The sequence below is a fragment of the Camelus dromedarius genome, chromosome 26, assembly GCF_036321535.1.
Source record: "Camelus dromedarius isolate mCamDro1 chromosome 26, mCamDro1.pat, whole genome shotgun sequence".
Lineage (NCBI taxonomy): Eukaryota > Metazoa > Chordata > Mammalia > Artiodactyla > Camelidae > Camelus > Camelus dromedarius.
The window spans coordinates 9,649,699-9,674,109 of record NC_087461.1 but is presented as its reverse complement, the minus strand read 5'-3'; the positions used below and the strand labels follow the sequence as shown (position 1 = coordinate 9,674,109).

The 24,411-nt window shown below is 41.3% G+C and overlaps 1 protein-coding gene across 2 annotated transcripts in view; it reads left to right on the top strand.

Annotated features, from left to right (window-relative positions):
* The window catches only part of NEBL (nebulette), a 310,416-nt gene that overhangs the window by 93,932 nt on the left and 192,073 nt on the right, over positions 1–24,411 (top strand). For both annotated transcript variants that reach the window (XM_031444722.2, XM_064479371.1), the window contains exon 3: positions 21,157–21,241. In XM_031444722.2, coding sequence (XP_031300582.1) covers positions 21,157–21,241 — 85 coding nt within the window. The remainder of the gene's footprint in view (positions 1–21,156; positions 21,242–24,411) is intronic.

Here is a 24,411-nt window from a genome sequence, read left to right as displayed (position 1 = left end):
TTTGCATATCTAGGTTTTAATATTGAAACATGCACAAATTTGGGAAACATTGGATTCAAGAATTGAGTAAATTTCCCCTTCCTCTCTGAAGTATTCTGTGCTAGTTTTTATGAACAGAAGGGAACACTGGGTAGGATAAAGTCCAAGCAGGGATCGTGGTGTGAGCGCTGGCCCCACCACTCACTGACTATGATGGTAAAATGGTATCCACTGTGCAGGACAGAGAGTCAGCCTGACGTCATGATGCCGAGGTGTCTTACGGAGTGCCTAGCCCGTGTCGGTGCTCAGTGCATGCAAGCCGCCCATCCAGCTCAGCCCCAGTGTTCATACAGGGCATTTTGAACATGGTTCGTTGGTCTGCATTTTGATAAATCACCCAGAGACAACTGAGCCTCAGGACAAACAAAGCATTTGTCTGTGTAGCCGCAGGGCAGCCTGCGGCCAAGCTACTCTGGCTGACCTGTGTGTGTCACTGTGGTGCATCTATTTTGAGTCCTTTTGGGTAGTTTCTTTTCATTCTCATCTGGGAGCTCCTGCAACAATCTTACAGGAATTGTGGCTACTTTGGGGGCTAATTTGGTCAGATCATTTGGACAGTAGGCTCATCATAGAGTTGGATGGTGGAAGCTGTTGTGTAAATTACATTTATTTAACCCAAACCATGTACCATGTGCCAGACCTGCTTGAAGCACTTTATAAATATTAATTCATATCATCCTCATAACAACTCTGTGAGGTACCGACTGAAGTGAACTGAGACACAGAGAGATTAAATAACATGCTCAGGTGCCAGAGCTAGTGGTGGGAAAGCCAGGAGCAGTTAGATGGATGATGGTCACTTTAAGCGAGTGAGGCAGGTGAGTGGATTTTCATATATGTCGCATGATCACTTTGTGCCTTAACAGCATTGACATCAAAATTAAAAGAGCTGTCACTTTAACACCAGAGCCCCCCATCCCAGCCCTGCTTCCTTTGGTATGTGAATTAGCAGATTTAAAAACTTATTGTGAACTGAACATTGCCCTTTTTATAATATTTCTTGAGGTCTCAAAGAATTCTTACCAGTCCTCAAAACCGTAGATATTTTTCCTGAAATTATGGATTTTTAAAGATTTACTTGGGCTCTTTCTGTTTTCTTACTCTAAGCTCAAGATTGTAACTTGTTACAGTGCTTCTGATGAAATTAAGGAAGTGCATTATTGGAAAAGTTTTTCATAGCAGAAGCTTAAAAAAATCTCTCAGCACCAATGACTTCTCCAGATAGAATCATCTATACTGATTTTGAAATTAACCGGATACATTTTCAGCATCAGTGTAGAAGTTTATCTCCTTTAAAAAAAGTGACAGAAACTTCATTCATTTGTATTTTCAGCCCAGGAGTAAGAATTCTTTAAAAACAACTTCATTTTATAAGATAAACACTAAGATATCTATGTCTGTCTGTGTGTTTATACAGCACTTATCTTGCAGTGCCTGGATAATTAACTCTTAGGTATCATGACCTTGGAACACTTGGGCTTTTTTTTTTTTTTTTTCCTTTGGTACCAAAATAGTACTGTATGCCTTGGAGTAAATGCCAAGTCATATGTTTCTTTTAATCTGGAATTTCAATAAAATCCAATTAATTGAAATGGCATTAATAGGGATCTCAGTCAGAGTTTGGTATTTTCATAGTTTCCCAAAATTCTTAGAACATTTTGTGCTGTGGTCCTTCCTTTCACCTAATTTAAATAAAAAATGTGAACTGAAAAGGACTTTTAAACAAGTCATTGAATCTCTCACATTTCAAAGAAAACAGAAAAAGCTTGTTCTTGAGCCAGGGAAGAACAATATTCTGGCCACTGACCACTGTCCTAAGACTGAGTGCAGCTGCCCAAGTGCCCTGCAGAATGGATCGCTGTGCTGGGCCAACGCTTGAGGCTGACCATGACTTGGAGATTCAGGACAGTGCCTGCAGAGTCACCTACATGTCATAAAACCAGCTGGGAAAAATAGCCGCTGAACATAGCCAACCTGACTCTGCCTTAGCTGGCACTTTTTGTTTTCTTGTTAATAGTAATAACAGTAAGAACCAACAGGAAACCAAAACCAGCATAAAAAAGAAAAACTGTCAGTGGATTCAAAACCACTTTTGTGACATTTCTAGCTCATTTGTCACAGCACTGTCTTATGACAAGTTCGTTAGATGCTCTTTTGAAAAAAAATTTAGCAAAAATTCCCCTTTTTTCCTGTTTGCTCCCTTTGCCCCAATCTCCTGAGGGTTTAGGCATATTTGTTGAGTTTTACGTTGTCATACTCATGCACAGCCCTCACTGGTTTCGCTTAAGTCTCAGGGACACCTTTAAAAATGAACTGCTTAAAGTTCGATTTGCATACTTTCCTGGGAATTGTTATACTAAGAGACTGCTGGGTGAGGCTTACAAAGAATCCAAGGGAATAGCTGATTTTTATATCTGAAATGTGAAAACAGCTCTACTCTCTTCCCCCCTAACTATTGGTGCTCATTATAAATGTTTTAAACAATATAAAGGGACAGAGAAGAAAAAAACTTCCTGAAATGCCCATCATCCGGAAACAATCATTGATAATATTATTGTGTGTTTCCTTCCAGACTTTGGTGAGTTTGTGTGCGTACTCACAGACATGCAGAAAACACCTAGAAAGATATCCATGATTTTAAAAAAGTGGGATGTGAGATTATAAGCAAGAAGATAGCATAACACCTCATCCTCTTTTTTTCCTTGTTAGGAATCTCCAAACTGCAGATCTTGTATTGTACACGGTCAGGATGGTTGGGGGTGAAGAATGTTGTCAGTGGATGCTTTATGGTGACCCCCCCGTCCTTTGCTGTGGTCATCAGGGAATGAGGTCAGAGTAGATGGGTCTTGAGCATTTCCTGTCTGCATTTAATGCCGGTGCCGCTGTGTTCACCTGTGGCTCCAGCTCATGCAGGATTTAAGGAGGTGGCTTTTCCACAGACAGTGGCCTAGCAGGACCCATTCTGGAAAACAGAATTGTGGGTAATTTCACTGGGTTAGCCATACTCTTTCAAGACAGTGCCATTTAATCTTGGTTCAAGCATCTCTGTGGATTTAGCCCTGTATACAGAGAGCCCTGTATGCAGGCGCCTCACTGGTGACAGTCAGCTGGTGACTGAGTTCCTTCCCCATGTAGGGAATCTCCCCAAGCAGGAGGAATTCTGCCTCTTTGCTGCCTTCTGGCTCCTGCTGCAACATTCCGCACTTCCCTAGGGCTCCAGCCTGCTGGACTGGCCTTCAGATTTCAGATTTGCCAGCCCCCAGAATCATGTTAGTCAATTTCTTAAAATCTCTCTCTCTCTCTTTCTGTTTATATGTATACACATTCTGTTTTTTTCCCCCCTGACTAATGCAGCAACGATTTATATCTTTACCACTTTGGTGTTTTTAAAACTCATGTGACACTGAATCTATTGTTTACCTTTGATTATCTATTCCCACCCTCCTCCCGGGAAGAAATTTCTCATGTGTAAGGGCAGAGTGGCCTCGGAAGGAAGCAGTGCACTCTGGGAGATAGTCTGAGCGGCAGCCATCAGGAGCTGTCAGGGCGCGTCTGTATCTACATGTTTTCCCCGCATGTCGGGGATCTGTGACTCTCCTCGGAGAAATTTGGTATTCAGAAGTCAATAAACAAATTACATTGATCTGGAGCGTGGGGCTGTCGCGGTGACTGATGGGCTACCAGCTCTCTCAGCAAGGTTGCAAGTGCCCGTGCCAATGACAGGGGCGGCTGTGAGGACCCAGTGCGGGATGCTCCTCTTGGGGAAGTCGCCACAGCGGAAATTTTTATCCTGGAAGTCTGCTCACTTTGCACTGAAAAGTGTTGATATTGTGACACACAGGAGTCTTTTGTTGAGTAGATTCTGAATTTATCAGTTGTATAAATATTCTCTGATACTTTCATGTCCCACAAAGAAAGGAAGCTTATGAGCTATATGGCAGTATCTTTGTGGGATAAAGGTGGCCCTCTTGGCAAAGTGAAAAATACTTGAAATTTATATACCCTTTCATGATTTACCTCATCGCACGGCCTTTGACAGCGTCAGGCAGGCATGTGGGAAAGTTACTACAATCCCTCTTTACAATATGAGGAAGGGCGCCTCTTGAGATGAAGTGACTTGGTCAAGGTCACAGAGAATTAAGATGTGTCTCTTCTGATTCATATAACAGTTGCTTAGGTTATTTTAGGGACCAGATTTCCATAGAATTTCAGGACATTGTTTGGTCCCTACTATGTATGTATCCAGTATTTACTTTATCTCTACCTTAATTTATTTGTGGGATAAAGATGAGTATATTTAGAAAAAGCCCAGTTCTTTTTATAAGTTCATTTGGGGAGGTATTAGGTACAAAGAGATCTGTTATGGAATGAGCTTCAGAAAAATGTGAGTTTATTATTGATAGAGACTTCTTTTGAAATAACTAAAACATTGCAGAGTCTGATAGATGTTTTTATTGCCTTCTGCGCCATTTCTCATACCGGGTGCCTGACTGGATACTATCCGTGGGCATAGAGCTCCCAGGTAGGATGTGATCTGGTCGAGTATTGGCAGACATTTTGACAAGGGATGTCTCAGTCTTCGCTTTGAGCATGACCATAATTTGCTACAATCTTTTGTTTTTGCTCCTGAGGAAATCAGCAAGACATGTATATATATATAAAATATATATATATTTTAACTGAAAGTATTGAGTAAAAGTGACTAAATATATGATCTGCTTTTCCCCACAGTTTATATTTGTGGCTTTTTTCATTATCAGGATGTCATTAGTGATCAACTTCTAGTGTATTTGAAAAGGCTGCTTGGCAGAGACATATGCATAAAATGTTTACTATGTAAATCATGCTTCCTTGAAAATATAAAACTATAAAAGATGGACTAAAACTGTATGTTTACTTTTCCCCATCCACATTAGACATGTTCCCCTTTAATTATTAAGAGAAAGTAGCAAATGATAAAAATATTAAAATTAGGTTATAACTTGGCACTAAAGAATATAATTTTTTTTAAAGCAGGAAGCAAATGAAAAGTCACATGTCTGCCTTTATTTCTTGGCCAAAGAGGGTTTATTTTCTAAGAGGTCAGATATTCGCTTCTTTTTTTGTTCTTTTCTGTGTTTGCCTTTCTGCTGAGTTTTTCATTAATGGCAAGCTTTTTCTTTTATGTAAAATAAATTTATTGTGAATTGGAAAGAAAAGTGTTGTACTGATATTGATAGCATTTTGGGTTGGGTTTGTAGTTTCTAGCAGTTAGTTCAGCAAGACTAGGGCTGTGACACCTAAAAGAAGTCCAACACTTTCTTTAAATGTGTAAATTGAATTTTCCCATGAATTATGATTTGTTCAATAGTTGAGTGGTCAATCTCTGAGCATAAATTTTTGGATTCTATTAATTTACTGTAGTATTGCCTACAATTCAGAAACCATAAAAAAGGTTACTGACTTTAAACAAGTGATACAGAGTGAAAGTAATAATTTCAAAGAATTTTAAAGACACAGTTTTAATTTTAACAATTTATAAAAGCCTGTAAGAATCCAGATATATTGGAATAAAAAAGCTTAATTTCCATTTTAGCAAAGTGATCTGTAATTAACATTCTTCTGAGAATGTCTATTTTGAGTCAGTTACACCTTTTTATTTCTGCCTGTTTCCACTGAGCTATTTCCTGTGTCACTCTTTCAGGTAAGAAGCCTTTTAGTCACTCATCTATTCATTCAGCACTTTCCTCTCCTCTCTCTGGGAAATGTAGAGGCAGTTAGGGATAACAGGCATGGACACAAATGTCAGTACCATGGGTTGTCCTGAGTGAGTTGCACTAATGATGCTTTGAGTATGTGGCTGGGAGGACAGAAAATGGTTTATGGACCAGGGGCCTCTGAATAGGGCCTGAAAGGGTGGATCAGTGTTGGCCATCCAGCCGTCAGGGAGAGCGCACACTCAAAGAAAGTCAAAAGTAGATGCATCCAGCTGGAAATCTCAGTGCTGAGGAAAGACTCCGTGGACCGTCTTGTGAATTCATTTTCTGTTCTTTTAAGCTTTCCTTTCCAATCTACATACTTAGACTAAGGTGCTGCACAAATGAGCATTTCTCCAGATATGTTCTGAGGAGCAGCAGTTGTGGGAGACACTCTTGGCCAAAGAGCGCTGAATCTTAGCAGTCCTGATGTAAAGGTCCTGTTTCTTTCTGTTGATCCAAATGTTTTCTGATGACAGAGTGAGTGCCCTCCTTTATTTTGAACAACAGTTTGTTAGCATCCCATGGAATCTACATTGCGTGGAGCATTATTTAGCAGACATTGGTCAACAATCATGTTATTCAACCTTAGCTTTCTGTTTAAAGACATCTCCTACCTTGTTTTAAAACAGTTCTATAGATGGGCGCTTCAGGGAGTGGCAATCCTGTTGTGGATAAAGACTGGTGGGTAGAGGTATGTGTAACTCACTTTACAGTTCTCTCCTCCCACCCTAAACTTCAGCAACTGTTTTTATTTTATGGTATTTGGTGATAATAGAAAGCAGGTACATAATAATATGGATATGATTACATAGTCTGATGCATCTATGTTGAATAAATATAGCAACGTTGTTATTAGATACCTAATCACTACTTGTTGCTGGAATGAAGGTTTGGGAGACCTAGTGTTCTGGCTTGGCAGATATTTTACTGAGAGTGACAGTTTCAACATTTATTTGCAGCCCTCCCAGTAGGAAAGGCAATGGTCTTAAAATATTTCCATCTACAATATTCCCATCTTTTTGAAATAAAAAGAAAATCTGGCTTATAAATGAATTATTCCTTTAATCATGTATGTGTGTCTCTATGCACAGATATGAGTCATGTGCATGTTATTTTGTTAAAGAGAAAATTAAATTTTGGAGAATGATATCCAGCAGTTGTCCCTCCTAAATGGGGAAGTTAAGTATTCAAGGAAAGGAGCTAATTATCCTGTTCATTGTGCATAGAAAGCACACTTGGAGATCTTGGATTTTTTAGGATTGCAGCCTTTCAAAATTCTGACAAGGCTGCTTCTAAATTAGTCAATGTCAAGTGCTATCTTTTTGTAGATTGACAACTGGTTGGTGTTGCTTCATTTTACTGAAAGAAGAAAAGCATCAAAAATGTCTCCACCGTCTGTTGGATGTGAAGCACTGGACGGCGGGGTGATGGTACGTGCGTGGTGAGGAAAGGCTCCTGCTGAGCGCTAATCTCAGACCCTTTCTGAGATGCAAACTTGACTGCATTCGGGAAAGAGAACTACTGTCAGGTTTAAATCTTTACTAGAAGTCGTGTAAATAGGTTATAGGAAGATACTGGTGAAAACATATTCCTTTCTTGTTTGTTTACAGAGCAGTCCCCTCCACCACCTGCCTTCATTTCCTGGGAAATGTTATTTTTGAACCAGAAAGGTGAAGTCTTCCTCTGAAAACTTAATTAAATGCTTCAATGGAGTGAACTACTTCTACTTTTCATGTGGTTTAATTTTCTAAGTAAAAGCCAAGCCTGTCTGTGAAAGCCATTTGTTTTTGTTAATCAAAATTAATGTATAATGCTTATCAGGTGGAAGAGAAAATTTCAGATCTAAGAGCTTGTGGGCTGCAGGAGGAATCTGGGGGGTGCTGGCAAATGTTTAACAACTGGCTCCCTCGGAACAGAAGGCCTGATTTGCAGCGTTTGCCATTTTCCGTAGTGAAGAGACTCCCACGATGGTTAATTGCAAGCCAGGAACCAGACATCACAGAACGTGGAGTTGGGAAGAGCCACACAACAGCACACATAATATGTTCTCCTTTACAGCGCAATAGTTGCAAATAACCCCAAGAGCACAGATAACAACACACAGTGTAGTTAAATAGGAAAGGATGAGATTGAGTCTTTATTACCTTTGCTTGCACTATAATATATTTAAACTTTTAAGTTTATGTAACTTAGTATTTTAAAATGGCTGCATTTAGCAACTTGCCCACGAGACTACCCAAAATTTAACGATTGGCTCTCATAAGCCAGCGTGAGTGGGCTCTGGTACACACAGACCATTGGTAGGGCAGACTTGTGTTAGATTTCTGTGTCCAGCACTTGCCAGCTGTGTGATAAGAGGACTTGCCTCACAGGGTTGTTGGGATGATTAAGTGAGATATTGAATGCAAGTCCTTGGAGTAATGCCTGACACGATAGTAGGAGTCCAATAAATGTTAAGTAGTTATTAGTGTTCGATCTTTCACAGTAAAGGTATGCAAAATGGCTCTCTCTGTAAGTATCTTTCTAGTTATTTTAAAATGCACTTGACCCTTGAACAATCTGACGGTTAGGAGCACTGAACCCCTGTGTGGTTGAAAATTCATGTATGACTTAGGCCCCTCCCCATCAAAGTTAACCACTAATAGCCTCCTGTTAACTGGAAGCCTTACCAGTAACAGTTGATCAACATGTATTTTGTAAGTTATTTGTATTGTATACTGTATTCTTATGTTAAAGCTGCTAGAGAAGAGACAGTGTTATTAAAAAAAATCATAAGGAAGAGAAAATACAAAGTACTATATTGTATTTATTGATGCAGTAAGTTTATGTCATCTGTTTGTAAGATGAATTATCTGTCAGTACCTACATCAGAATGGTCTTACATGATATAAAGCACTGTAGATACTGTACATATTACAACACTAGACATCAAAAATGAAAAGATAATGTGAAAAAGAAATTCATATTTATTTACTGGTATAACAATTCATGCACTGATAATGAAGAAGCAAAAACATGATTATATTTATACAATGGAATACTATTCAGCCATAAAAACCGACAACATAACACCATTTGCAGCAACATGGATGCTCCTGGAGAATGTCATTCTAAGTGAAGTAAGCCAGAAAGAGAAAGAAAAATACCATAAGAGATCGCTTATATGTGGACTGAAAAAAGAAAAAAGGAACATAAATACAAAACAGAAACAGACTCATAGGCATAGAATGCAAACTTGTAGTTGCCAATGGGGTGGAGGGTGGGAAGGGACAGACTGGGATTTCAAAATGTAGAATAGGTAAACAAGATTATACTGTACAGCACAGGGAAATATATACAAGATCTTGTGGTAGCTCACAGCAAAAAAATAAATGTGACAATGAATATATGCATGTTCATGTATAACTGGAAAATTGTACTCTACACTCTAATTTGACACAACATTGTAAAATGACTGTATCTCAGTTAAAAAAAAAAAGCAGTTCTTCAAGTAGCCTGGTGTCCCTGGTGACGTTTCCAGAGCCCCCTTAAATCTGGTAGACTGTTCTGACCTCATCTGTTGACTGTGAGCTAAGGTATCTTTAACCTCTTCTCTCTACAGTTGGTGCTTTTAAACAACTAAAATTCTCTCTCTCTCTCTCTGTATGTATAGTATCTGTTTATATATGTATTTATGTACATTAAAAATATTTCCTTTGGGCTTTGGGTGGGAGATGCTTTGTTTGCCACTTGAGTCAAACATATTGAAGTGAATACGTACAATTTTGTAGGTAATGACTACTCCTTTTAAAATACAGCGCTTTATTCAGACCTTTCACAAAGTCCCTCTTTTCTTCTTGTGCCATTAACCTGTGATGGAAAGGTTTAAAGCTGCACATCTTTCTCTTCCTCTAAGGCACTGGACACAGCAGCAGTGTAATGACCTGTATTGGGTTTTCATTTAATTATATAATCAATAGCCAGAAAAAAGTACATTTAGAGAAGGGTTGATCTGTTTTGTGCTTAGACTTTGCCTGAGGTACCTGGGAAAGGAGTGTGGCTTGCTTAGAGAATTGTTTTGAAGAGGCAAGGGGGACAGGCAGGGACACTGAATAGTTGGTGATGTAGCCGACAATGAGTTTATTTTCTTTAACACACACTGGTATTGAAAAAATGCTGATTTGGGTACAGTTTCCTTTTTGTCCCCCAGGCCTATTCTGAAACCACAGCAAATGAATTTTAAGTACATGATTTGGCACTGAACAAACTGAAATGTGTTGAAGAGTTCCCCTGCTCCTTAAGAGCATCTCTCTAATTGCAGAGTGGAGGAGTGGAGGCCGATGGTTAAGTGGATTTCAGTTTCCTGATATCACTTCCATAGACTGAAGAGTTAGGAAACAACCGATCTTCACATTATCAAGTAAGCAGAATCTATAGAGGGTGAGGAGATCGAGCCTGTGGTCCAGGATGTTTGGCGGTGGCTGCCTGGAGTACCACATCAAGAAGAACGTGGGGTCTTTTCTGGACCCTTTGGGAGGAGTGGTGTGGTTCGTGATGTCTGAGCAGAGCACGTGGGCAGAGAACAGACCCTTATGCCAGAGGTGGTGGTGGTGGTGGTGGTTCTTCTCATTAGTTTCTCACAATTTATTTGACTTGTTTTGGGTCCATACATTTATCTGTGAGACTATTAACATTCTTACCAAAAATACACAGCTGGATGTAACATCACATTTTTAGGTTTGCATAGATCTTTCTAAAAAAAAAAATTATCTTATGCTTCCCCCTCTTCTTTAGGCTTTATTTATATATATTTTTTTATTTAAAAAAATTTATTTATTTATTTATTTTTTGACAGGGGGAGGTAATTAGGTTTTTTTTTTTTTAGAGGAGGTGCTGGGGATTGAACCCAGGACCTCATGCTTGCTAAAAAGTGCTCTACCACTTGAGCTACACCCTCCCCTCCTCTTTAGGCTTTAAATAATTATTTTTACTGATACTGAGCATTTACTCTAGGTACTATATTTATTATTATTTTTAGCAAAGGAAGATCATCTGATCTTTTTTTGGTTTGTTTCTAATGTTTTCCCATAAACTTTGTTTTTAACATTTTTCAGTCCATGGTAATGCCTTAGGTACTTGAGTCCCAGATCTGCACGTGTTCTTCTTGGCCCTAATCCCCAGTGCCTTTTGGTGCTCCTGGGTGCAGATCCCAGAGCTGCCCAGCCCCACGTGCACCCTTGTTTGTACGTTCCCACGGTCAACAACAGCGATGGCTTAGGGCACAGACTCTCCTCCATCAGCTTCTGTTTTTCTTAAACAGCATCTAGAAGTGTGTGTGTGTGTGCGCGCATGCACACGTGTGTGTGCTCATGCATATGTGTGTGTGTGTGCATTAACTTCCCATCTTTTACACTGTAATTCAAAATCTAGGTGACAATTCGAAATCCAATAGCTGATAAGCATTTCATAGTGTGGTAGGTTTACTGGGTCACCCCTTGGATAACGCCCTCTTTCGTGAATACACGGTAGAGGTTATAATGGAGTTCCACTGAGGAAATAAACCAGAGGGTGGCAAGTTTTTGACCGTTACAGCCAGAAAGACAGTTTGGTAAATCATTAGGTTACTGACTGCCCTTTTGAGAGTCAGGGGTTTGCTTTCTGTACCTCCTTTCAGCTGGGCTTGTATTTCACGGATGGGAGGCCCACATTATCATAATACATTTTTTGCTTTTATGTGGTCTACCAGCAGCTCTGATAAGCCTTTTTTCTGAAGAGCATCCCCCACTTACTAGCTCTAATTCACCATCTTTTTTTTTTTTTTTCCTGAATCATACAAATTGATGTTTTGCAACCAGTGGCATTACAGGTGAGTTGTTTATGGAGGTGCTACAGGGAAGCAGATTCGTGGTAGAATTAAGAATGAGATGGTGGCTGTGAAGGGAAATTCATGGACAGACATCACATCGGTGACATAGTGAGTGGGTGAAGGATGCACGTTAGACTTGAAGATGCTGGAATAAAACTGTCACGAGTAAAATTATAATATGTCTTCAGCTGAGGTTGAATAGTGTTAATCAGACAGACACTAACAGATTTTTACTTAATTGGGTGCTCTATTAGGTAGCAAACACCCGATTGTCCCCAACATGTGAAAAGGATATTGTCTGAAAATGCCTCTACCCCATTAAATGTTAATTTCCCTGGCAGCACTCAGACGGGAAAATCAGAAATAAGAAATAATATAAATAAGGTAGAATTGTTCACTTGCTCATGTTTATTACTGAAGTCTTAAAAGCATTTGATATGAGAATTACTTTATTTATACCATTTTACACACCTGAAAAGATAACCAAAGTAGGATTTTTTTTTTTGCAAATTATTAATAGTTATGAAATTTCCTAGGAACTTTTTTATTCAAGGGAAAAAACTTCCAGGTTTTCTCCTTCTCTTGTATAATATGCCATTTTCCATTATCACTCTTAAACTAACAAATAAAATCCTTCCAATACAGTGAATGAGTTTTAAGATAGTCTTTTGGGGGAGGAAATATAAACGGAGATCAGGAATGTAAATGCGGACATGCTTTGCCCTTGAAGAATCAAGGAAGCCCAGTACTTGGCTTAGGGCTTTTGGGCCCCCTGAGATTTGGGCTCCCGGTGAGGGAGACAATGGCAGGAGAAACTGCCCTGTGCGTCTGGCAGTGTGCTCAGGCTGCAAAAGTGTTTACTCGGGAAGGCATGCGGCAGTTTGGAGCTGGCTTCAGTTTTAATTCAGGCTTTCTAGGCAATGGAGGAGGTCTTCCTTAAACAAATCTGTTAGCATTTTAGTTTTGGGGGGAACATAGCACAATGTGGATATAAGTGCACCAGTTCATATTCTGTCTGGAGCTGCTCCATCTCCCATTTCCCAGGGTCCCCTGTCCCTCCCCGAGTAGGTCTGGTTTGATCCAGGCTTCATAGCTGTGCCTGACTTGTGTGTCCTCATGCTGACTTTGTCCCTGTTGTTCCTTTGCCATTAGAAACCTCTCTGTGCACAACAGGTGGCTGCTTGGGCCCCTCCTGCTCGAGGCTTTTTCTTCCTGCGGGTCGTTGCAGTGTTAATAGTTGTTTCCCACACTTAGTGTATGATGGAGAATCCCACTCTGGGTTCCAGTCTTTCTCTCTCCCCTTCTCTTTTCATCCTGTCCCTCTGTCCCCACCCCCATTTCATGCTGTTTTCTTTTCTCGCTACCTCTGGGCTCCGATGCAGGCATCCTCAGGGAAACTCGCTCCGATGGGGCAGGATCCACATATAAAGAGTCGATATTACAAGAGACGGGTTTCCATTCTTTTTATGATTCTACTGTCATTCCATATGGCATCCTGCTTTTTCCTGCCTTGAAGGCAGACTGGTGGTCCTTGGTACACACTGGTGAGTCCTGCCAGTGGTTCACGGCCAGGTTGGCTCTGAGAGCTCTTTGGATTTTTGGGTGCCCATGATGTACTGGTTGTGAGACAGATTGAAAACCATCCCTGTGTGGAGACGTTACTAGCGTTATTGTCACAAATTCCATATTTCACATATTTGATATATTTACTCATCTTGCTCTGCTTGCTTGATCTGGCAATAAATGGGAGAAGGGTGTTGAAACCTCTCGCCATGTTGGTGAATATGCTGGTTTTCCCTGTCTTATCAATTTTGCATGCTCGTGCACACAGTCAATCTCTCTCCTTCTCTCTCTCTTTCTCCATATATGTGTATATATACACACATGCATATTTAAAAAATTTACATTTAAGATGATGCTTTTTTGTGAACTGAGCCTTCATCACTGTGTAGTATCTCTGTTCTTAATAATGCCTTTATTTTAAAAGTATGTTTTGTCTCATTTTAATATAGCCATTCTATAGTGGAGTTAAAAAATTTGACTGTATCTCAATCTTTTAGCCAGCAGATTTAACTCATTTACATTTATGTTACTATTGAATTGTTTTTCCCAACTGTTAAATTTCTATTTGTCTCATTTATTCTATGTTTCTTTTTCTTTCCATTCTCTTTCCTTTTTTTTTTTTTATATTTTATTAAGAGTTTTGGTACTTCTATAAAGGTTGACCTTCTTCCCCCCTTCTATAGGATTTGAATTTGTGTGCTATACTTCCATTCTTTGCGGTTACCTATAGACTTTTATCATATTTATTGAAGCACAGTTTAAATTTCAATAACGTCTTAACCTTTCTCATGAATACTAATGAGATGTAGAGTGCGTTATTCTCATAGTGTTCTCTCACCTCGTTGTCTAGTACTTTAGTTTTGTCTTACTCCACACAGTGTTGTGTGTATGTGGGTGTGTGTGTGCCTGTATGTTTGCACTGCACGTACCATTATATTTGCTTACCATTCCTTTTTGCATTTTAGCCTGTGCTTCTGGAATTACTTTCTTTCTTGCTAAAGTGCATCTTTTATAAGTAGCTTCACAGAGGACCTGAGGGTGATAATCTCTCTCAGGGTCTGGATACTTTCAAATGTTTTATTTTTTATTCTTTAAAGATAATTTTGAATGACGTGAAACAGTTATTGTTGCTTACAAGATGGCATTGTTCAGATTTGGGAGAAGTACTTAAAATTCTGTTCAAACCTTCTCTCATCTCTCCACCATCTAATATGGTTACGATCTTGGCCCTTGGATAAAATTACTTCCTTGGTTAAAATCAGAGCATAAAAAGAAGGTCCAAAGAAAAGTCATCAAGTCCTCACCAAACTCAGAAAGGCAGAGAGGAAGAGCCAGCTTAGATAAATTTTGCCTTTTAAATGTTCTTAAGAGATAAAGTTGCATTTTCTTAGTAGACGATATATTAAAAATGTTAATACCCTTCTTTCATGAATGGTAAGTTGTTAGGCAGAAGAGGGCCTAGGGTCCCAAGACCACCCCCAGGTTTGATGATTCTCTAGAAGGTCTCCAGGACTCAGTGCAGAGTCATATTCTGGCTGTGATTTATTACGGTGAACAGATACAAAGCAAGGCCGGCAAAGGAAGAAGGCACATGGGGCAGAGTCCAGAGGAAACCTGGCACAGGCTTCCAGGGCCCTCTCCCAGAAAGTCACACGGGACATGCTTAGTTCCCCCAGCAGTGAGCTGTGACAGCATGTGTCAAATGTGGCCAACCAGCCAAACTCGTTAGAGAATCAACTCCCAGGGTTTTTACCCCGGAGCTATTTACAGAGGCATCACTGCCTGGCATGCACCCTAATTCCAGACTCCCAGGAGGAAGGCGAGTGTTCACATCAGCTGTATTGTTTGTACAAATGGCTCATGCACAGTGCTCCACTATTCTCAACCGATGGTGGCGGGAATCCTCCCCAGATCCAAGGTCCTCAACACCAGCCAAGGGCCAGCCTTGGAAGCTGGCCTGTCGTATATACAGCATTCGGGCCTGCTGTCTTTACGCTTTTCTGCCTAGGGCCCATCGGGAGATAATGATATCATAACAAATGCTTTTGACACCTGAGTTCTGCTCTCAGACTTTCTAGTTTGAGCAGAACTGTAATAGTGGTCAGGAAACAGAAGGCTGGAGAGGGTAGACATGAGTGCTGGTGAGGGAGGAGACCCAGGAGGAACCAACCCACCCTGTGGTCCTGGAGTGAGGGGAGATGGCAGGCCGTTTAGCTTTGCCAGGCAGATGAGAATGAAAAAAACAAAAAGATTGGAGATTGGTTGGGAACAGCTAGCAGTCTTAAAATTAGTGGCCTCTTATAATATTAGAGATTTAGACCTATTATTTAGGGTTCCCCAGCCTCAGCACTGCTGACATTTTGGACAGGGTAAATCTTTCTTGCAGCGGGAGTTGGGGGTGGTCCTGTGCATTGTAGGATGTTTAGCAACATCCCTGGCCTCTTCCCACTAGATGCCAGTAGCACCTGCCTCCTCACTTCCTCCCCAAGTTGTGGCAGCCAAATGTCTTCCAGGGACAGTGGTTGAGAACCACTGTATTAACTACAGGATTGACAATAAATAAATTCATAATGATCTTAGCTTTATATATATAAGTGGTTTACTAATATGTCACATTCATAGTTTTCCATTTATAAAGCTCTTGTGTTTCTAGCAAGCTAGGAGTATTTATCTCTGTAATGTAGATGAAGGCAATGAAGGCAATGAGACACAAAGGTTAAGTCACTTTGCAGTAAAGCAAAAAGAAAGTCGTACTAGAAGTAACAGTAATAATAACAATAATTTGTTATTAATAATACTTTATTGAGTGCCTACTATGAGCCCTAGACATTGTTTGAAATGCTCTACAGACGTTCATTTTGCAACAAGCCTAAGAAGTGCCATTATGATGCTGATTTTACAGTTGAGTGAATTGAGTTCAGAGAGCTTAAGAAACCTGCCCAAAGGCACACAGTAGGTGGAAGAGCCAGGTCCTACTCTGGCCATCTGACTCCAGCACTCTCGTGACCCCTGGGCTCTGGATGCTCAGTGAGAGCCGTGGACTCCTGCTCTCCTCCGGGGGTGTTCTTTCTCGTTACTCTCTCCACGGTGGTGGCCATGCACAAGCGTATTAAATAACACTACATCCTCACTCTGCCCGGCTCTGGTCTCCTGGCTTGCATATCACTCTTCCTTTATCAGCCGAATCTCACAGAGATAAAAAAAAATTGGATGGTCCTCTCTGCGACCTAACTTTGCTGTTTCAGTTGTAAGTCTTCTGTAACTACCTGGATTCTTTCTCTTTAATTTATTTTTAATGTAGCATTTCATGGAAATCTGGATTTGTTGCAGCTGTCAGCCTAATCTTGACACATATACGTCATCCAATTCCTGCGTATTTCAGCTAAGAGGCTCTGTTTATGCTGCTTAAACATTTCACGATATTCTTCACATCTTTTCCACCAGCTCCCAATGTGTTATTTGTCATAGTTCCAAGATTTTATTTTATTTTCCAGGAAATTTATTAATGGGCCAACTCACCCACTCCCTTCTTTTGTATTTTTTAAGAACTTTCTTCTTGATTCCCTTGGAACATCCATTTTTCATGCCCCCACACCTTCTGCCCTGTGTTCTGACCCCTAATATGAGAAAGGAAAAAAAATGTCATTCTTTCTCTAGGCTTAGTGAAGAAATCGTCTCTCCTTACGCTTTCTATTCAAGGCATTTGTTTTAGGAAGACCTTCTACAACCACTTAGGTGCGGTATTTGAGAAGAGCTAGGATTAACTGTATAGTACCGTCACTTAGTTTTAAAATGCTTTGCTTTGCCATTCCTATGATCCTGTGAAGGACCACTGAGCCCTCAGTTTATTTCTGGTTTTGTTTTTGTTTTTTTTTTTTTTTTTTTGGTGTTCTTTTGCAGGTGGGGTGGGGAGTGAGTGCAAGTTGAGACTATGACTTCAGAGCAGAATATTGTTGGATTAGTCTAGATGGGCATTGTCACATGGACGTGATACTGAGAAATCCAGGGTTTTCAGATATGTCCAGTTTGGCAAAATTAACTAGGCTTCTCCAGATGTTACTGTTATTATCTTTAATATAAAGAGTGTGTGCTGCCGTGTCTGTGGTTACACTTACTCCTTCTGGGTCTCGTGGTTCCAACTCATGAGATCATTCCACTCCCCTTTGATTATTAGACATTGCTTTCCCAAGACCTTACTCGCTTGAATTTTGCTAGCTCTGAAAAGAACTGTGGTCCACATCTTAGGTTTTAAGCCAGTATTAAACAGTAACTCCTGATTCCTGGTAGTTTCAGACAAGAATCCCTTCCTTCCTCAGCATTTTTTGTTTTGGTTATTAGTACTAAATTAAATGGTTTCTTCTGGATCAAACATTTGGATTTGGACATTTTCTTCTTGTTATGCATCTTTAGAGAAGGTTTTATTACCCACTATTACAAATTCATTACATTTTAGAATTGAGAAGGATATTGGGAAAAAATACAAAGCATTGTAATCTGTGTATAGTCCTCAATATAATTGCCTGGCGTATTAGTAAGTTTGCTGCTTTGGCCATCGGGTGAGCAGCATATGTCTTCTAAAAAAGAAAAAAAGAAACATAGTAGAAGCTTTTCAGTTTGTTTTTCTTTTCAGTGTAAAGCCTTGTTCCAAACAGAACTTAGCATGGGTTGTCAAAATCAAACACATTAAAGTGGTATTTTATTTATATGCATGTATTTTTAAAAGTTGAAGTCTATCACCTTTTCCCATTATAAAGTCAAATGGTGAGAATAATTATGTTCATGAAACAATAACTTTGAAATGAGAGGTATGAGTGGCAAGTGACGTTTTGTTAGTATCAAAGTAGAAATTATTTTTGCCTGGTGCAGAAGAAATTCATGTACATACACAGAAGCTGTTGCAAATTGTACCCCCAACAGTTCATTTTTCCACTCAGGATGCCATTTAATTAAAAATTCTGTTTAATTTAAAAATTATGTCTACTTAAAAATCCTGTTTGATATATAATTTATGTTTAATTAAAAATGTAATTTTTAATTTTTAAATATAATTTTAATTAAACATACATGATAGGAGAAGGTTGTCCCCTCAAAGTCTGCCCCTAAACTGAGTTAACCTGAAGGGTAGTATAGTATGATCTCAACTGGTTAAACTTTCCATAACACATCAGAGTAGATTTTAATTACAGTTTTAAAAGTCATTAAAATACATACATAAAATTTTTGAATTAAATATTGTGGAACTCCAGAAAATCTCTGTGAAACTTTACTCTGCAGCATGTATTTTTAAAAAATGTGCAGAGTTGTTATTTTCACTTTGAAGTATAGCAGTACATTCATAGTGGCTACATTTTAAAGTCCAGTAAAATTCAGCTTTCCAAGATTGAGTTGCCAACGTTATGGAACACACTGAAGGTGTCTGTCCAGCTCCACCTGCCTGGAGCACAGTTCCAAAGGAGCCCCCAAATAATCTACAAAAATATTGAATCACCCAAAAGCAATATAACATTGTAAGTCAAATATACGTCAATAAAGTGAAAAAAAAAAAAAAAAAACAACAAACCAGTGGCCCCCAGAGGGTGTGGCTGATGCAAAGTCTGACTTAAGGTTAAGAAGAGGGAGAGATCTTGCCTATTACAGCTTCCCCATTTGAATCAGTAACTCTAGTTTTACCAACAATTCATTAAACTCGACTACTCTCTAGTTTCTTAGCCTGGGTTGGAAGAAGGAAACCAGAAGGGAAGAAGCCTGTGCCGGGCTGACTGCTGTGTGAGAGAAACACCCTCTTGTCAGTCCAACAGACGTAAAAGTACAGTGATCCCCTGCGACCAAGGTCATCCCAACCTTTGAAAATGTTGAAGGCACTGCTGTCTTGTATCATGATCTGATGACATCTTTTTAGATGATCCTAAGTTATCATGACAAAATTTAATTAGGTTTGTATCCCCTCTAAGAAGGCAAGAAAGTTATGGTGAAATAGTGAGGCTTAGAGGACCTTTGAGAAACCACGGGGAGAGACAGAGAGTGGACATCACCTTGAGGTGGGGCCAGGGAGAAGGAAATGGGGGAAGGAGGCTCTGAGCCCCACAGCTTGGTGGTGACAGAGTCACAGCAGCTAGAGGTGTGCCCTCAGTGTGCACTGGTGGGGGGAGCAGTGAGTGGGGCAGAGGCACTTGCTGGGGTCACTAACCACCCGTGGGGAGTAGCTGCCTCCCTGCACCACCAGGAGGGCCTGTGTGTTTGCATATATGTGATTACATATGATGCAACATGGTGAAGCTTTGCTGTAGCCTGACGTGTGCTATGTCATGTGGCTTCTTATCTCCCCAACCCTCCCACCCTCCTCCCTCCTCTCTTTTCTTCTTTCCACAAATATTTATTGAAGTCATTCAATGAGCTAGACACTGGTAGGTGCTGAATATGCTCTGACAAGGAACAAGATAGCCTGTTCTTGCTGCCACGGGACTTTCCTTGTGCTGTGAGACAGAGACATGTCAATGGGAACGTACAAATGGATGTGATAAAAATCATAATGAGAAGGAAAGTACCTTCCAGGGCACACCTGAGAGACCAGGAAGGCTTCCCAGAGAAAGTGAAATCTAAGGCAAGGCCTAAGGGATAAAGAGGAGCTTGCCAGAGCGGTAGGGTGTTCCAGGCTGGGGAAAGGCATGTGGGGGAAGAGGTGGGAAGGAGAAGGGTTAACTCCATGGCCAGAGCATGTGGTGTGAGCAGGAAGTCTGCAGGAGGCTGATCATGGGGGCCTCGGGGGACAGGAGGCTGGACTGTTTTCTCAGATCTGTGGGAAGCCATGGAAAGGTTTTACTCAGAGGAGTCATGTGATCAGATTGGCATTTTAGAATGTCTGCTTTGGCAAGTTGGATTAGACAGGCTGGCAAGTGTCACAGTCATCTAAAAGATAAATGTGACCTAAAATGAAAAAATGCAGTGGAGACAGAGAAGTAAATATAATCAAGACATATTTAGGAGATAGACTTGGTGATGATTGATTAGATGTGTGAGGGGTCAGGATTACTCCCTGGTTTCTGGCGTGAGCACCTGGGCACTAATAAATGAAAGAGAGGATATAGCACGCAGAACTGGTTTTGGGGTTGTGGTGGGGTGATGGCCAGTTGGGTTTCAGACTGTTGGAATTTGTAGTGCGTATGGGGTATACACCAGTGGAAATGCCAATGGACCTGAAATGCAATAGGGAAAGCTCAGCTCAAGATATAGATCTAGGAGCAGTCAACAGGCATATAGATGGTACCCGAAGCTGTGAGGGTGAATGGGATCACCCAGGTTATCACCCAGGTGTTCACTGAGGAGAGAAGAAAGCCTGTGTGAGACCCTCAAAGGAGGATGGGCAGAGAGGAGACCACAGTAGATGAGACGGAACAGCTGGTGTGGAGAAGCCAGGCCAGGAGTGTGTGCAGACATAGAAATCAAGGAGGAGGATGTTCCAAGGTGGAGGAGAGCCGAAGCAAGAGGAAGACCAAAAAAATGTCTGTTGAGTCCTCTGTGCCACAGGAAGTCATTATAACTTTATCCAGAGAAACGTCTGGAAACAGGAGCTAGAATGCACAAAGTTGATGGCAGAGTTGGAAGAGATGAGCAGAGACTGAGAGCAAGCCTCTTTGTACGGAACTTTGGCTGAAAGAACAGATTTGAGGACCACATGCGGGAGTGGTGTGGGTGGAGGGAGGGCTCGGGGAAGTCAGGAGAGCCTTGAGCGTGCTCCGATGCTGGCGGGAAGTAGCTAATGGGGCAGAGGTGCTAATGGAACAGGGTGACATTTTGGGAGATGGTGGGGATAACTGGGTCACAGAGGGTCATGAGAATGGAGGAGGGTTTGGGACCTGGATGAATGACAGAGAAATGACCTCAGCTAAGAGGAGAGACGCCTCCTCCATTGTGACAGAAGGAAAGAATAAGACAATGGTGTTAATTATGTTCTTTAAAACAATTTCTCCACAGACACTACCCAAAGCAGTCCTTCACTACGGTGGCAGATACACCTGAAAATCTTCGCCTGAAGCAGCAAAGTGAATTGCAGAGTCAGGTAATTTCTGAAAGGCCAATTTTTGTTCCATCGGTTCTGAATATTATTCCCAAGGCTACTCTTATGAGCTTGGGCCATTATACTGTTCCTGCTGGGTCACCAGCCAGTGTGCAGACGAAAGCAGGCCTGGGTGGGCGTTCCGGACAGCAGGGCAGAACACCTGTGTTATTCCTGGGCTGGGGTCGTCCTGATGTAGTCTCCGTTCTGTTATCCACGTGGGACTCGGGCAAGTAAATGAGTTCTGGTCCGAGTAAGTGTTTCCCAACAATATTGATTTATTTGGTCCTAAATATTTAAAAACATTTTATAAATAGCTTTTCCACACTGCATATGTAGGGGGGAAAAAAGAGGTGTTAACTTGACCCAGTTGCAGTGAGTGTGGGGCTAACACCCTGTCTGTGTGTCTCACACCAGCCACTAGCTTTGTTTTCATCCTGTCACTTCAGTCATATTTCCTTCATATGTCACCCTGACAGCAGGAACAAAGATTAGAACACCATGACTGGCTCCCAGTCAGCCGTGTTGGATGGAGACTTGCCTTCAATATGGTGAGACACATCGATTAAGATGAGGGGTTCGAGTGACAGTGTTGTCTTCAGGGACACCCAGTCTCTTCTTGAGAAGCCTACAGTGCTGCCTTGCAGAGGTGCCATCTCCCCTGTCCCCTGTGTGGGACAGGGCTGCGACTCTGTGGCAGCCCACTGGTCAGCCGCTGGGGGGCGGGGAGGCGAGGCTGTTTGGTCCCCCTTCCACTGTTCATTGTCTGTGACCTTGCACCAGCTGCTCTGATTCTTTGTGCTCCTGCAAAGTGAGACAGTGTTTCTGATCTTGCCCGCCTGTCTGGAGGGTGGCTGCAAGTGTCACATAGGCGTGAAAAAAGACATGAAACCACTTTGTAAAGTTAAAAGACTATATAACTGTGGAGGCTGATTATGATGTTTGTGGTCCCTGGGAACCCTTGATATGGAAAAAGGGAGAAGAGCAGAATTTGCGAAGGAAAGAGGTGTCCAGTTAATACCCTGAGAACCCTGTGGCCATTCCTAATGGCAGTGGTCAGCTCTCAGCTGCACTGGCATCTCGTTATTTCCACGTGGGTTTATCCGGTCCCGGGCAAGATGCTGGATCCCTTCACCCTCTTTCCGGGGCACTCGGGACCACTTCTCAGTCCACTTAATTAGAGGAAATAGAACTCAGAGTAGAGTTTACTGCTGGTTAATGATGCCATGAAGACTTGGTTGGCAGTTAGTGTTTGGTTTATGCAAAATGCTAATTTTCTGTATGGTAAGCCATTAGTTCAAAAATTTGAGCGGCTGCCAAAGAGAGGCAGTGCCGGGAAGCGGGCGAGAAGGCCCCTTGCGCATTCGCACCGCAGAGGGTGCCAGGACTTGGCTCCCGGCTGCGCAGATCCAATATGCCTTTCTTCTCATCCAGTTCGGATTAATTAGATAATTCTGGAGAAGGACTTGGAGCACATTGGAAAACAGAACTAAATCAAGCAATCAAATATTTGTTTCCTGCCTATTACATGTCCTTGTTCTGTGCAAAAGAATTTATAATTAGTTAATCCTGCCTACACAGAACTCAGGGGTGTCTGAGGGAAACAAGACTAACATAACCCTCCCCTCCCCCCCGCCTCCCGCCAACGCCCCCTCCAACGCCGATGCGCAACTATGTTCTATTTATAGTAAGGACTCAGAAAGGGAGAGATGAGTAGGGGTTGGACTGGTTATGCTTAGTGCTGGAGGGGGAATTTGCGCCAAGCCTTGAAGGTGGAGAGAGGCGCTGATGTGAACCCTTGCCTCCTTCCTTTAGAGAGCACGCCACCCTCTCTGGGCTCAGTTAGTGGTTATAGGTGTCGTCCGCTTGGCTCAGGAATAAACATTTATTATTTTCCTACCACATGCCTGACCCTGGAAAAGCAAGGGAAAAAGGAGCTCTCTGTTTCACGAAAGGCTGATTTATTCTCCCCGAGGTAGGAGCAAGCCACAAGCTTCAGAAGGCAGGGCACACAGGCAGGTCCTGGCTGGTGGGACAGGAGTTCCCAGAGAGATGCACCAGGCGTTCCGGGGTCTCCAAGCAGTGGTCAGGTGGAGGCACCAGATTTTCTGTAAGATTTTGCTCGAAGGTCATCTTCTTGAGACAGAAAATGTAGGACTTTATCAGACAGATGGCCTGGGGCAAGTCAACTCAATTCAAGAAACACATGTTGGCCACTTACTACGTGCAAGGAATTGTGCTCACATTGGAGAGGGAAAGGCATCGTCACCGTCATCACCCATGTGGCTGTGTTCGGGGCACACAGTTTTACATGTGTATTTCATTTCCTCTCAAGTAGCCCTATGAGACAGGTATTTATCATCCCTATTTAGATGAAGCACTCGGCCTTTAGAGAACTCGCCCTTTAAGACTTAGCAAGGACTTGAACTTGGACTAGAACCTAGATCTGTGAGCCCCCAGTGTCCACAATCTCAACTGGTGCTCCGGCCGCATTACTCAGAGAAGCTCCTAGAATAGGAGGTGTGTAAGCAGATAATTGCAGTACAAGCTGATGGCACAGTATTTGTAAAGGTAGAATTATGCATAAAGTGCAAAACTCACACATAGGAAGAAATCCTCCTTCCCTCCTCTCTCTCCCCTTCCTCCTCCTCCTTCCTCATAAGTGATAAAAACACTTCTATAAGAGCATTTCTATTTTTTGGCAAAGACATGGAAAGATATCTGCCCTAAAGGTAGTTTTCATTACTTGCAGTTCATTTAATTTTAGCATATTAAATGATTCAGTGCTGTGGGAAAGCATTTCCTTTGTGTGTGCTTTTTTTTTTTTAATTGAAGTAGTCAGTTACAATGTGTTTTGATATCAAGAATTCTGAACAGCTCAGCAGTTTTGGTGGAAAATTGACTATTAATATTTTATTTACTTGTTTTGATAACGTGTGATGGTAAATGAGTCAGATCTGTTTATTACTCTAAGTTGAAATTCTGAAATCCTTTAGAATTGTTTGATTAAAACCAATTCTTTTCTTTTAGTTCATTAGCTTATCAAATGAGCCCAAATGAAGGAAAAAGAAAAACTCATTTTCAGGCCCAGCCTAGGAAGTTATTGATAGTTGCACTCTGTTCTCTTTTCCTTTCTTTCTCTCTCCTCTCTCTCTCTCTCTCTTTGAGGGGTT